This window comes from Archocentrus centrarchus, chromosome 18 (genome assembly GCF_007364275.1).
Source record: "Archocentrus centrarchus isolate MPI-CPG fArcCen1 chromosome 18, fArcCen1, whole genome shotgun sequence".
Taxonomy (NCBI): Eukaryota; Metazoa; Chordata; class Actinopteri; order Cichliformes; family Cichlidae; genus Archocentrus; species Archocentrus centrarchus.
In genome coordinates, this window is record NC_044363.1 from 19,997,642 (window position 1) to 20,010,834 (window position 13,193).

At 43.2% G+C, this 13,193-nt stretch overlaps 1 protein-coding gene across 1 annotated transcript in view; it reads left to right on the forward strand.

Annotated features, from left to right (window-relative positions):
• The window catches only part of LOC115796814 (Fc receptor-like protein 5), a 49,710-nt gene that overhangs the window by 11,269 nt on the left and 25,248 nt on the right, over positions 1 to 13,193 (forward strand). The window contains exon 6 of the mRNA XM_030753269.1: positions 12,361 to 12,627. Coding sequence (XP_030609129.1) covers positions 12,361 to 12,627 — 267 coding nt within the window. The remainder of the gene's footprint in view (positions 1 to 12,360; positions 12,628 to 13,193) is intronic.

A 13,193-nucleotide genomic window follows, 5' to 3' on the forward strand; every position in this document is an offset into this window, starting at 1 on the left:
AACTAGTTCGAACTGAACTGACCAGAACTGAGAACTGATTGAATTATTATCCTTTTTGGACTGAGTCAAACTGAAGCTTTTCACTGAACTGAGTACCTGAATTTACATTTTGACTTGAACTTGAATTTAAAGTGCCATACTTTGATTTTCATATGTTTATGTGTCTGAATGTGATTTGAATAGTTGTGGTCCACTTTGATTTAATTGTGTTTGAAGGTATTTTCTTACCTCTAAAAGAAAGGAGATTGAGTTAACTCAGGAAGAAAAATAGGAATCTTAAAATAGATGCAACCTAGGAAAAAAAGACTGGTTTAACTAACTCAAATTAGTCTTATTAAAATAAGCTAGGTAAACTAAAGAGCAAAAAGAAAGAGTGACATACTCTTTATTTTTTTCCTTTCAATTATATTTGCCTCCTTATTAAGAACCTGCAGGGTAATTTTTGTTTTATGTATTGTATTTTATGTGTGTGTTTTTGCATTCAGTAAATTGCCGGCCTGTTCCACTTAAAGCAGCGGTCTCTGGTGGTGTTATTCTTGCCCCACTCCTTAGAGCCTAGAACTGGTCCAGTGGCGCAGTTAGCGGTGTGACACCGGTGCTACAAACGTGGCGAGCCAGCCAGGAGTGGCTTAAAGCATTTAAACTAGAAACCAGAGACCGTATAATATTGTTATCAGAAAAAAAAAAAAGAAAAAATGGATGTCGTTCAAACCAGTAGTGTAAAAATCCCTAACTCAGTCATAGTTAGCGGCATGACCGATACAGAAACTGATGACGAACTAAGTGACTTCCTGAAACAATATGGTTCCATTCAAAGAGTAATCCCAGTGGATCTCACTGAACCAGATTCAGCCAAACAGGTTATCGTAGAGTATGTGTATGGTACAGCTGTGCAATCTCTCTTACCTTCATTGCCATACAGGCTTAACAGTAAGACTAAGACTGACGTCACCTACCACATCAGAGCCCTAGCTAATGTTTACACACCTGTAGCTAGCAAGACAGCTACACAGACTTACCTTTCAGAGTTAAAGGACATTGCAAAACAGACTGGTAAAGACTTTGCAGCTGTCCTCAGAGAGGAGCTCTCCCTCATCAGTGAGACTGTTGATCTAGATCACTCAGAGTCCCAAGATGAAGATGCAGAGCAGAACTCACCTGATACCCCAGAGCAACATGCTCCGAAAATGCTGCGCAGGTAAGCTCCCTGCCCAGTATGACCCCACAGCAGCATGTTCAACATCATTGGTCCCCACCGTCGACATCATCTAAGGAAAAGACACTGCCTGCTCTGAAACTTTCTGACGTCAATCCACCTGACATACAAAAAGTAGTTGTTGAGCACATAGTGAGAAATGAAGACTCTGCTCTGCAGGTGCACACTTCCTTGAGACTCAGACCCTTCTCTGGGCGTGTCCCATCCCAACAGTGAAGTGGATTATGAGACATGGCGCTCCAATGTGGAACTTCTTCTTAAAGACACAACACAGTCTGATATTTACAAGTCACGAAAGCTTCTTGAAAGTCTCTTATCACCCGCCATTGATATTGTGAAGCACCTGACACCTGATTCTCCTCTTAGTGTGTACTTAGAGATCTTAGACTCTGCTTTCAGCACAGTCGAAGATGGAGACGACCTCTTTGCAAAGTATCTCAACACAATGCAGGATAATGGTGAGAAACCCTCAGCTTATCTACAACGGCTGCAGGTGATGCTGAGCACCACCCTCAGAAGGGGAGGTGTAACTGCAAGCGACCTTGACCGGCATCTTCTTAAGCAGTTTGTCAGGGGCTGCTGGGATAACATCTTGATAGCTGAACTCCAGCTAGAACAGAAGAAGCAGGATCCACCTACCTTTGCTGAACTTCTCCTGTTACTCCGCACAGCAGAAGATAAACGTTCTTCCAAAGCTTCACGCATGAAACAGCACTTCAATGTTTCAAAGCCAAGAGTGTCTTCTCATTATCAAGGTGTTTATGTGCAGGGTGAAGAAGACTGCAGCTCATCTCAGCCAGCTCCTGATCACAGGTCTGAAATCCAAGACTTAAAGAAACAAATAGCTGATCTACAGTCCCAGCTCACACGTATCACACAGAAAGACAGTAGAAAAGCTAAATCAGCTACCAGACCACTAGCTCCCCCAACAGCTAACACACATTCCCCAGCTATCACTCACACATCTCAAAGGCTGCAGCCCCACAGCCGAGGTGCAAACAACAGCACAAGCAATAGACCAAGGCCCTGGTATTGCTTTAGATGTGGAGAGGATGGGCACATTAAGCCTCAGTGTGAAAGTGAGCCAAACCCATCTCTTGTGGCTGAGAAGAGGAAGCTGCTAAAAGAAAAGCAGTTAGCATGGGACAGTCAACATGGCACTTCAAAGCCTGATCCTTTAAACTAGACCCAGTTCCGGTTGTGGGACAAACGGGGACTGGAGCACAGGCAAAGTGTCCCAGAAAGGAGTTTTACAGAGCCCATGTGTACTCTCACACACAAAGACAGTCAGTGACTTTGCCAAAAGGTCTGATTGGAGCCAAGTGCACCGCACAAGTGACCATAGCTGACAAAGACTGTAGTTGCTTGTTGGATTCAGGATCCCAAGTAACAACGATCCCCAACTCTTTCTATCTAGAGAACCTGTCTCACTTGCCTCTCAATTCCTTGAACGACTTGCTTGAAGTGGAAGGAGCCAACGGTCAAAGCGTCCCTTACCTTGGCTATGTTGAGGCCACCATCAGATTCCCAAAGAGCTTGCTTGGAGTCGACATCGAGGTACCTACGCTGGTCTTGGTTGTACCTGACATGCTCCACATTGTCATCAGTGCTTATAGGCACAAATACTTTGGATGTTCTCTATGAAAAGTATGCAGAGATCGCACCTCAGAACTTTGAGTCTCTTCCTTATGGCTACAAAGTCGTCTTAAAGACCCTTGAAATCCGGAAAAAACAGTCTGTTGATTCCAGCCTGGGAGTGGTGAGGCTTCATAGTAGGGACCTCGAGACCATTTCAGCTGGACAGACTAAGGTCCTTCAAGGATCAGTGAGCTGCACAACATCTGGTGTTGGAAAGTGGGTGATGGTGGAGTCACCAAAGTCATCGTCCCTGCCTGGTGGCATCCTGGTGACAGATAGCCTGGTAAGTCTACCACCAAAGCCATCACGCTGCATACCAGTCATACTCAGAAACGAGTCACAGCATGACGTCACCTGCCCCCAAAAGCTGTGATAGCAGAGATACACGCTGTCAAGAGTGTTCAACCTGTCAAGACCCCTGACTCAGACTCTCCTACAAAATCTGACAAAAAACCAAATCTCGACTTTGACTTTACTGATTCTCCTGTACCCAACGAGTGGAAGGAGAGGATAAAAGAGAAGTTGAATTCCATGCCAGAGGTGTTTGCAATGCACGAGCTTGACTTTGGCCGTACTGACAAAATCAAACACCATATAACTCTCGGTGACGAGACACCATTCAAACACAGGCCAAGACCTATACATCCGCAGGACATAGAAGCTGTGCGTACCCATCTCCAGCAACTCCTCGATGCAGAAGTCATCCGTGAATCAGAGTCACCTTTCTCCTCGCCGATCGTAGTCGTCAGGAAAAGGAATGGCGATGTCAGACTCTGCATAGATTACAGAAAATTGAATGCACAAACGGTAAAGGATTCATATGCCTTACCTAATCTGGAAGAGTCCTTCTCAGCATTGACCGGGTCCAGGTGGTTCTCGGTGCTCGATCTCAAATCGGGCTTCTATCAAATAGAGATGGAGGAGGCAGACAAACACAAAACCGCATTCGTCTGCCCTCTAGGATTCTTCGAGTTCAACAGAATGCCTCAGGGGATAACCAACGCCCCTAGCACGTTCCAGAGACTCATGGAGCGTTGTATGGGAGAGTTGAACTTGAAGCAAGTCCTAGTTTTTCTGGATGACCTCATCGTCTTCTCCTCTACATTGGAGGAGCACGAGGAGAGGTTGATGCACGTGCTCAACCGATTGAAAGAGTTTGGCTTGAAACTGTCACCAGGGAAATGCAAGTTCTACCAAACTTCTGTAAAGTACCTCGGGCACATTGTGTCTCAAAAGGGCATTGAGACCGATCCTGACAAATTAGCAGCACTAAAAACCTGGCCAAAACCAAACAACTTGAAGGAGCTAAGAATCTTCCTGGGTTTCTGCGGTTACTACCGCCGGTTCATTAAAGACTATTCTAAGATCGTGAAGCCACTTAACGAGCTCACTGCTGGCTATCCACCACTAAGAAAGCACGCTAAAACCACAGTGAACCCTGAGAAGTATTTCAATCCAAAGGACGTCTTTGGTGACAGATGGACACCTGCTTGCCAAACAGCGTTCGACACTATAATCGAAAAGCTGACAACCGCACCCATCCTCGGGTTTGCTGACCCTAAGCTCTCCTACATTTTACATACAGATGCAAGCACGTCGGGCCTCGGCGCTGCTCTCTACCAGGAGCAACAGGGACAGAAGCGCGTCATTGCTTATGCGAGCCGAGGTCTGTCGAGGTGTGAGTCCAGGTATCCCGCTCACAAATTAGAATTTCTCGCCCTTAAATGGGCAGTAACAGAGAAATTCCAGGATTACCTGTACGGAAACACATTCCTTGCTGTCACAGATAGCAATCCATTAACATACATTCTTACCTCAGCTAAGCTCGACGCCACGAGCTACAGATGGTTGGCCGCTCTGTCGACGTTCGATTTCCAGCTACAGTACAGAGCCGGTAAGCAGAACCAGGACGCGGACGGACTGTCCAGACGTCCTCACGCAGAGTACCTGATGACACATCATCACAAAAAGAGTTGGAGAGAATACAACAATTCACAAAAAGACACTTGTCAGAAGCTGATTATGCACACCTGAATGAAAGCACCATCAAAGCCATCTGTGAGAAGCATTTGGTCCATGAAGTAATCAACAATCACCCTGGGGAAACATCACCCAGCACCACCTTGGTTGTGTCACTTGCCCACCACCCAAAGGCTCTCCCTCAAAGCTTTGAAGAGGAGGATCAGCTTGGTGGCTTACCTGTCATTCCACCATTAGCACCAGCTGAACTAAGAGACAAACAAAATGCTGATCCCTGCATTGGTGAAGTCATCAGGCAAGTGGAGTCAGGAGAGAAACCTCCACCCTCCTTGGGAAAGAACTTCCTGAGCTTGGTCTCTTATTGAGGGAGTGGAAAAACTGGAGGTCTCAAATGGTGTTTTGTATCGCAGGCGACAAGAGGGTGCTCAGACTCACTACCAGCTTGTACTCCCTGAAGCCCTGAGATCCGTAGTCCTCGAGAGCCTCCACGACGACATGGGCCATATGGGCACAGAGCGCACGCTAGATCTTGTCCGGAAGCGATTCTATTGGCCCAAAATGTCAACTGAGGTGGAAAATAAAGTCAGAAACTGCAACCGTTGCATACGACGTAAGACCATGCCCGAGAAAGCGGCACCACTCATCAACATCGTGGCTACAAGACCACTTGAACTCGTGTGCATGGATTTTCTCAGTGTGGAGCCGGACTCAAGTAACACAAAAGACATTTTGGTCATTACCGACCATTTTACGAAATATGCAGTGGCAGTCCCCACCCCAAATCAGAAAGCCAGGACAGTGGCCAAGACCCTGTGGGACCACTTTTTCGTTCATTATGGCATTCCTGAAAGACTCCACAGTGACCAAGGTCCTGACTTTGAGTCTCAAACAATAAAAGAACTGTGTGAGCTCATTGGCACTCAAAAGATAAGAACCACGCCTTACCATCCGAGAGGGAACCCTGTAGAACGCTTCAACAGGACCCTGCTCAACATGTTGGGCACCCTTGAAAACCAGAAGAAGAGTCACTGGCGTGAGTATGTCAGGCCGTTAGTACACGCTTATAATTGTACTAAGAACGAGACAACCGGCTTTACCCCCTACGAGTTAATGTTCGGGCGTCAGCCGAGACTGCCAGTTGACCTAGCCTTTGGCCTACCAGTCAATCATCAGCCAGGCTCTCACTCGCAATATGTCCGCAACCTGAAATCTCAACTTGAAGACAGTTACAGAGTAGCAACTGAGAATGCTAAAAAGACAGCCAATCGCAACAAAGCAAGGTTTGACAAGCATGTTGTTGACTCCACCTTGAAAGAAGGCGACAGAGTCTTGGTTCGAAATGTCCGTCTCAGAGGCAAGCACAAGTTAGCTGACAGGTGGGAGTCCGACGTGTATGTTGTCCTGAGACAGTCCGGAGACATCCCAGTGTATGTTGTGAAACCTGAGACAAGAGATGGTCGCAAAGAACTCTTCATCGTGACCTCCTGCTGCCATGTGGTTTCCTTCCTGCGACCCCGGTCGAAAGCGAAACTAACCCACCAAAAGCAGTAAGGCGACCAAGAACTCGACAACATTCTAAAAATGACACATCAAATGGAGCTGATGGGGATGAATCCCAATCTGATTCTGAGGGATATCACTATCGCAGAAACCTAAGAGTGGAAACACTAGGTTTCAACCTGACTTCAGAACCTACGGAATACTTACCTGAAAGGAATGAACCAGAACCTGACTTGACTGCTGTTGAGCAAGATCCTTCAGACGTAGCCAAAGCTTTCCCTGAAGATCCTCCAGTAGAAACTTATGATTTAGGCTTACCTGATACTGAAGAGAAAGACCTACCTGATCCTGAAGAGAGAAACTCAATCGCTGAACAGGAAATTGGAAGCCTACCTGAGAAAGACCTGGATAATGTCCATCCTTCTACTCAACCTGCTCAGGAGAGCAAGAAAACACAAGCGATCTGGGTCAAACGGACAACCAAAATGAAAGTGACTGTTCGGGAAGACCTGTCAGAGACAGAAAACCGACTAAAAGACTGACTTATCCTGAGCTAGGAAACCCGTTGGTTACAATAGTTCAGTCTTATTTCAAACCTTGAGTGATGTGTTTACAGATTCTCTTGAAGAACCTAGCTTTCCAAAAACTCCTAGAGTTATGACAGTATAAATTCAAAATGCACAGGGACGTGCATTAGGTAAAGAGGGGAGGATGTAACCCATGTTAAAATCTGACATAAAAAAGAATAAACAGTTGATTAAAAGTCTGCAGACAGAAAATAACGTCACTGCCCCTTTAAGGAACTAGCGTTACAGACGCAGCACCTGAGTGACGCTGCAGTACACAGACCGGAGGGAGAGAGCAGAGGAGGAGTCGGAGAGAAGAGCGGTGATTAATTAACAAAAAAGTTAATATTATGGTGAAAAAAACATAATCTACCTGGTCGGGAACTGACGGGGATTTTATGAGAACTAAGCTACATCGGGTTTGGTGAGTTTTATGTTATTTTCCTGCATTTTCACCGTGTCGTACTTTTTCTTTTGGCGGAGGGCTAATGCTAAAAAAATGTAGCCGTTACAAAGAAATGCTCTGTCATAAACTGTTACCTGATTAATATATTGGGTTTATGAAGAAGAGTTTATTTGTATAATTTGAGGATTTAAAAAGAGTTTTATTGTGTTTGTGACCTGTTACACAGGTCAGGTTTTTTGCTTGGTTGGAAGCTCGGTCGGAGCGAGGATTGGTTTGCCGTGTGCGGCGTGCACATTCACAGACGGGATTCAAGATGGCGAGCCAGACCCAGACCTTCAATTCATCTTCTCCATCGCATTAGGGAGGGATTCTCCTGCGTGTGGTAATTCGCTGCCGGAGCGGTAGGAATATCAGGAACTAGTTCGAACTGAACTGACCAGAACTGAGAACTGATTGAATTATTATCCTTTTTGGACTGAGTCAAACTGAAGCTTTTCACTGAACTGAGTACCTGAATTTACATTTTGACTTGAACTTGAATTTAAAGTGCCATACTTTGATTTTCATATGTTTATGTGTCTGAATGTGATTTGAATAGTTGTGGTCCACTTTGATTTAATTGTGTTTGAAGGTATTTTTCACCTCTAAAAGAAAGGAGATTGAGTTAACTCAGGAAGAAAAATAGGAATCTTAAAATAGATGCAACCTAGGAAAAAAAGACTGGTTTAACTAACTCAAATTAGTCTTATTAAAATAAGCTAGGTAAACTAAAGAGCAAAAGAAAGAGTGACATACTCTTTATTTTTTTCCTTTTCAATTATATTTGCCTCCTTATTAAGAACCTGCAGGGTAATTTTTGTTTTATGTATTGTATTTTATGTGTGTGTTTTTGCATTCAGTAAATTGCCGGCCTGTTCCACTTAAAGCAGCGGTCTCTGGTGGTGTTATTCTTGCTCCCCACTCCTTAGAGCCTAGAACTGGTCCAGTGGCGCAGTTAGCGGTGTGACACCGGTGCTACACAAGTGTCTTGAAATGAACTGAATGACGGACTCATTGTTGAGTTTTGAGCTTTTTCAGTGTGTTTTCAATGTGTGTGTGACTCTTATGCTGTTTTCTTTACTTTGCAGCACTTTTTCAGGCAGCACTGCCCTCATGCGTCAGGATACACAGTGTACAGTCAAACTCAACAATCTCAGCTGAAGACTTGAAAGCTTTCAGAGCTGTTGAGCACCAAAGCAGATTGTTTTCACCTGTTTCTGCGCTGAAGTCGTCTCTCTGAAGACATTTTAATAAATGGAGAACAATGTTTACTTTTTGATGAATGTAAAACTTTTAAAACACTAAAACAAAATTCCAATAAATTCAGATCTGCAAATAGCTACAGTGATATGTTTTATTCAAGAGAATCAAGCAGTGATAATTCAAGATTAAACTCCAAACATGACCATACAGAATAATTTGCTCTTCATAGCAGCTACAGTGCCTACATATTTAAATGGTTGCTGGTTAACATCTATTCTGCCACAGGTTTATTTTTATCTGCTGAATGCAAATGTTCATGATTTCTGGCTGGGCCACCAAGAGAAGAGGAAATGCAGCCTGAAACTTTGAGCTGAAACTCTTCTGTGTAGTCTTGTTTTTTGGTCATCAGCACACAGCAGAGAGCTAACAAGGAATCCAGACAAAGACACCATCTGTTTGACTCTCTTCCTACAACATCACATACAGATGTGTTTTTCTTCTTACTGCAACTACAAAACAGGCCATTAATATCTTATAACACATAACTCCAAAGTATAATCACTGGTTTGTAACCAGCAGAGGAGCCATTAAACCATTAGTTTTATTGATACTAATTTATGTGTTACACTGGCTGTTACAGAAATGGTTCCTCCACCTGTGAGAATGATGTCAGTGTTTGGCTTCAACCTGTATGCTGGACTCCAGGGTGACTGGATTTGGTCTCTGTGATGAAAACAGCTGCAGAACATCTCAGAAGTCATAAAGTCAGCATCATCTTCACTGACAAATCAACTGTTGTCTGCAGTGGCAACAACCATGTTAGCACAAATAATGTTTCCGAAAGTCTAACAATGTGTAAGTATTAGTAATAAAGTTTGTGTTTGATCATTTTATTGAACCCGCTTTATTGATTCATTTATTTATCATGATAACATTACTCAATGCTTTTCAGCAGACAATAATTTTAAGGGATTTTTAGACTTCAAATCACAAAGGATCACAAATACTCCTTGAACTATTGATCATTATTGTATCTTTTGTACTCATGTATAGATGTATAATCAATCAATATCTATAAGTGTCCCAGGATGAGTCGCGTAAAGGGCTTCATTACCACTGGTGTCAGGGTCACTGGCTGAAAGTCACTGAGGGACCTGATTGGCTGATTGTTTTGGCACAGGGATGATTGTTGCTGACTTGAGGCAGGTGGGGATGGAGGCCTGCTCCAGGGAGATGTTGAATAGGTCTGTGAGCACTGCTGTCTGCGCTCCTGTGCAGAGCTCCAGAACCCGTCCCGGTACTCCGTCAGGTCCGGTAGCCTTTTTGGGGTTGATGTGCTGCAGGGTCCATCTCACCTCATGGGGGCTCAGCATCAGTGGTGAGGGTCCCTGCTGTGCCCGCATGTTTTGTAGCACAATCAAACCTGGCAACGAAGCAGTTCAGGTCATCTGGGTGGATAGAGTGGGTGGAGCTGCTGTGAGATGGCTGATGAGATGGTCTTCTCATCGTCTTCTATACTGTGTTCCACTACTCTTAAATTGCTTCCTAAGGTATGAAGGTTACTGAGTTTTGGGAGCATCAGGAAGGGGAAAATGTGAGGAGAGGTTGGTAGGTAGGTCTATGGGAGCTGGGAGAGAGCTCTAGGTATGTCAGTTTAGTGAGACTGTAGCCTGTATGTCACTGTAAAGCTATTATTGGGCTGAATAGGTTGGGTAGTTGTGACTGAGTAAGTAAACTGTGACCAAACTGTGGTTTATGGTATATTATTCCTGTACATTTACTTGAAGTTTCTGAAATGTTTCAGAAACATTGTGTGGATCCTCGCTCTTATGGAGGGGGGTGTGACACACGGTGAGGGCTCAGAGCTGCTTCCTCATTGGAGAGAAGTCATGAGAGGAGTGGGCTGCAGCTGTGCTGGCTGATTGGCCTCTGATATTTAGGCTGCCAGCATCAGTCTTGGGACCTCCTTGGCCTTTGGTTTGGGGTTGTGTGTTTCTTTGAATCATTACACAGCACACATCCAGACACTGCACACACTACTGACTTACACAGCTTTGGTTATGTTAGCTCTGTTAAATAATCATTCTGTTTAACTGTCATGTGTGGCCTCCTCCAGTTTTGTCCCAGCCTGTCACAGGGGTAACACAGAGAGACAGACAACCATTCACACTCACATACACACAGCGGTGCTAACCACCACACTACCACGCTGCCCAAGTTGTACAACCAATTTGCAAAATGATTATTAATACTTTTGTTTTTAATAAATACCTACAATCCAGTAAAACTGCAAACAACAGACATGTTGGTAATGTTTTAGAGTTAATTCAGTCATATTGTAGATAACACACCACAGCATCCTCTAATATTAGGATGTGTTTTTTTTTTCTTGTGTTTTTTTTTTTTTTTTTTTTTTTACAGGTATAGAATTATACTCTATTTAATTAAGTCTCATTTGTTTTTTTTGTTAACTGGAGTGTTTAAAACTTTCTTAATCTAAATTGAGACCATATGGAAGTCTCTGTGATCCTGTGCTGTTATCTGTAATGTAGTATAAAGGCCGTCGCCACTGTGGTTTCCCCAATACACACAGTCAGACACCGTTGTCACAGTTTGCTTTAGTGTTTTATTCTGCTCGACTATTTGTGTGTGAAAGGGAAGGAAGCACAGAGAGGCCATTTAGAAGAAGAAGTTTTAGAAAAAACTCTTATCTACACTAAATGTAGCTTCTGTTTGTTCTGCATTTCTTATTTGTTCAAAGTTAAACTCTGAGTTCAGTTGTGGGTCTGAGTGCAGCAGGGCTGGATGTGACCATGGGGCACTCTTTGCTCTGCATGATGGGGTTTTTCTGTAAGTTCACTTCTGACATTGTTTGAATGGCACCGATTAATGAAAATGTTTCTCATCTGTGAGAATTACAGTGTATCACTGCTTTAACCTGTTTACCTGAGAGCTTGAACAAAGCATACTTGTGATTTTTGTGATGGTTTAAACAAAATGTTTGATACACTGCTGCTTTCTGCATCACCTACAGTTACACACTGTGTTACAGTTGTTTTAGATTTTATTAAATGTAGTTTTATTCATTATTTCAGTGCTCAGTACAGTCATCTATGGAAATGATGAAGGTGAGAAATATTTTTTTCTTCCATATATGTATCATTTTTGTGTATATTTTGTGAATTTCCTGATTGTTTTCACCTGTTTCTAATTCCCAATAATGTGTAAATAGTCCTACTGTATCTTTTCTTTTTCTTTGTCAAAGCATCTGTGTGCACTAATTTGTGTCCTGCTTCTTTGCTTCTTTACATTTTTCCTTTTTTTTATTTTAGCCTGATCAGCTACCAGAGCTCGCTTTTATTTAAGTCATTTTGCCTCCTGCATTTGGGTTCTCACCTTCAGGATTTATTAGAGGCTTATATATAAAATAAAGACATTACCTGTTTTGCAAGTATCTTTATGAGTCTGCGTTATTGTACCAACATTATTATCAATCCAGTCATTTTGCCCACGTAGAATATCTTTATAGAGCTGTGATGTTGTATTTGTTGTAATTTCTGCAGGCATTTTGTGTTTGTGTGTTGATGTTCAGTCTTAGTTTAGTTTTGTGCACACTTGGTTGTTTTCAGTCACTCTGCTGGTTTAATTTAAATAACAGCAAATTACTTGGTTTCATTTGATTAATAAAAACAAAACTTTTTATTGTTGATTTTCAAGTCAAATTGTCACTCGGATGTGACAACAATTAACAAGAGCAATAAAAACCAGGATAGCTTTATAATGATTTAATATTTCTATTTTTATGTGATCAGCTCCTCCTAAGCCCACTGTGACCCTACAACCACCCAGGACTCAGATATTCAGCGGCGAGACAGTCACTGTCAGATGTGAGATTCAGAAAGGTGAAGGAGGTCAGTGGATGTGTGAATGGAGACCAGCCAAGTTAAACACACCTCCAACATCCAATGAATACACGATCAGCAGAGCTACTGAGTCTGACAGTGGAGGATACAGCTGCCAGTGCAGAATTCGCCTTTTCTGGACAGACTGGAGTGAAACCATCACACTGAGAGTATTACGTAAGTTGGACATTTCACTCATTTTAATTTATATTGCACAAACTTGACTACACAGCAGGGCTGCCCCAGGCCTTGAAGGAGCTCGAAACAAAATTTGATATGGGGCCCCTCCTCGTAGCACTTCAGTGTCACCTGAGCCTTTATGAATGCTGGAAGGGTGAAGTTGAATATTAATTTTTGGGATGCATTGCTGCACGGGGGTAGGTAGGGTGGGGGGTGGGGGGTGGGCATTTTCTGTATTTAACAGCTGAGCATATGATATGGCTGTGATTAGGCGCCCCTGTGCCCCTTCACCTCCCCTACACACACACACACACACACACACACACACACACACACACACACACACACACACACACACACACACACACACACACACACACACACACACACACACAGTGAGGCGCTGCGTGGCATTCCCAGCTAAAAACTGCTAGAGTGGAAAAAGTGATTTTATATAAATCCACAAGGCTTTTAAATAAACTTACAAACATGAAAATTAAGGTAATTTTATCCATCACTTCAGTTTGTTTTATTTAGTTTTCCAAACCCACAATACAGTTCCA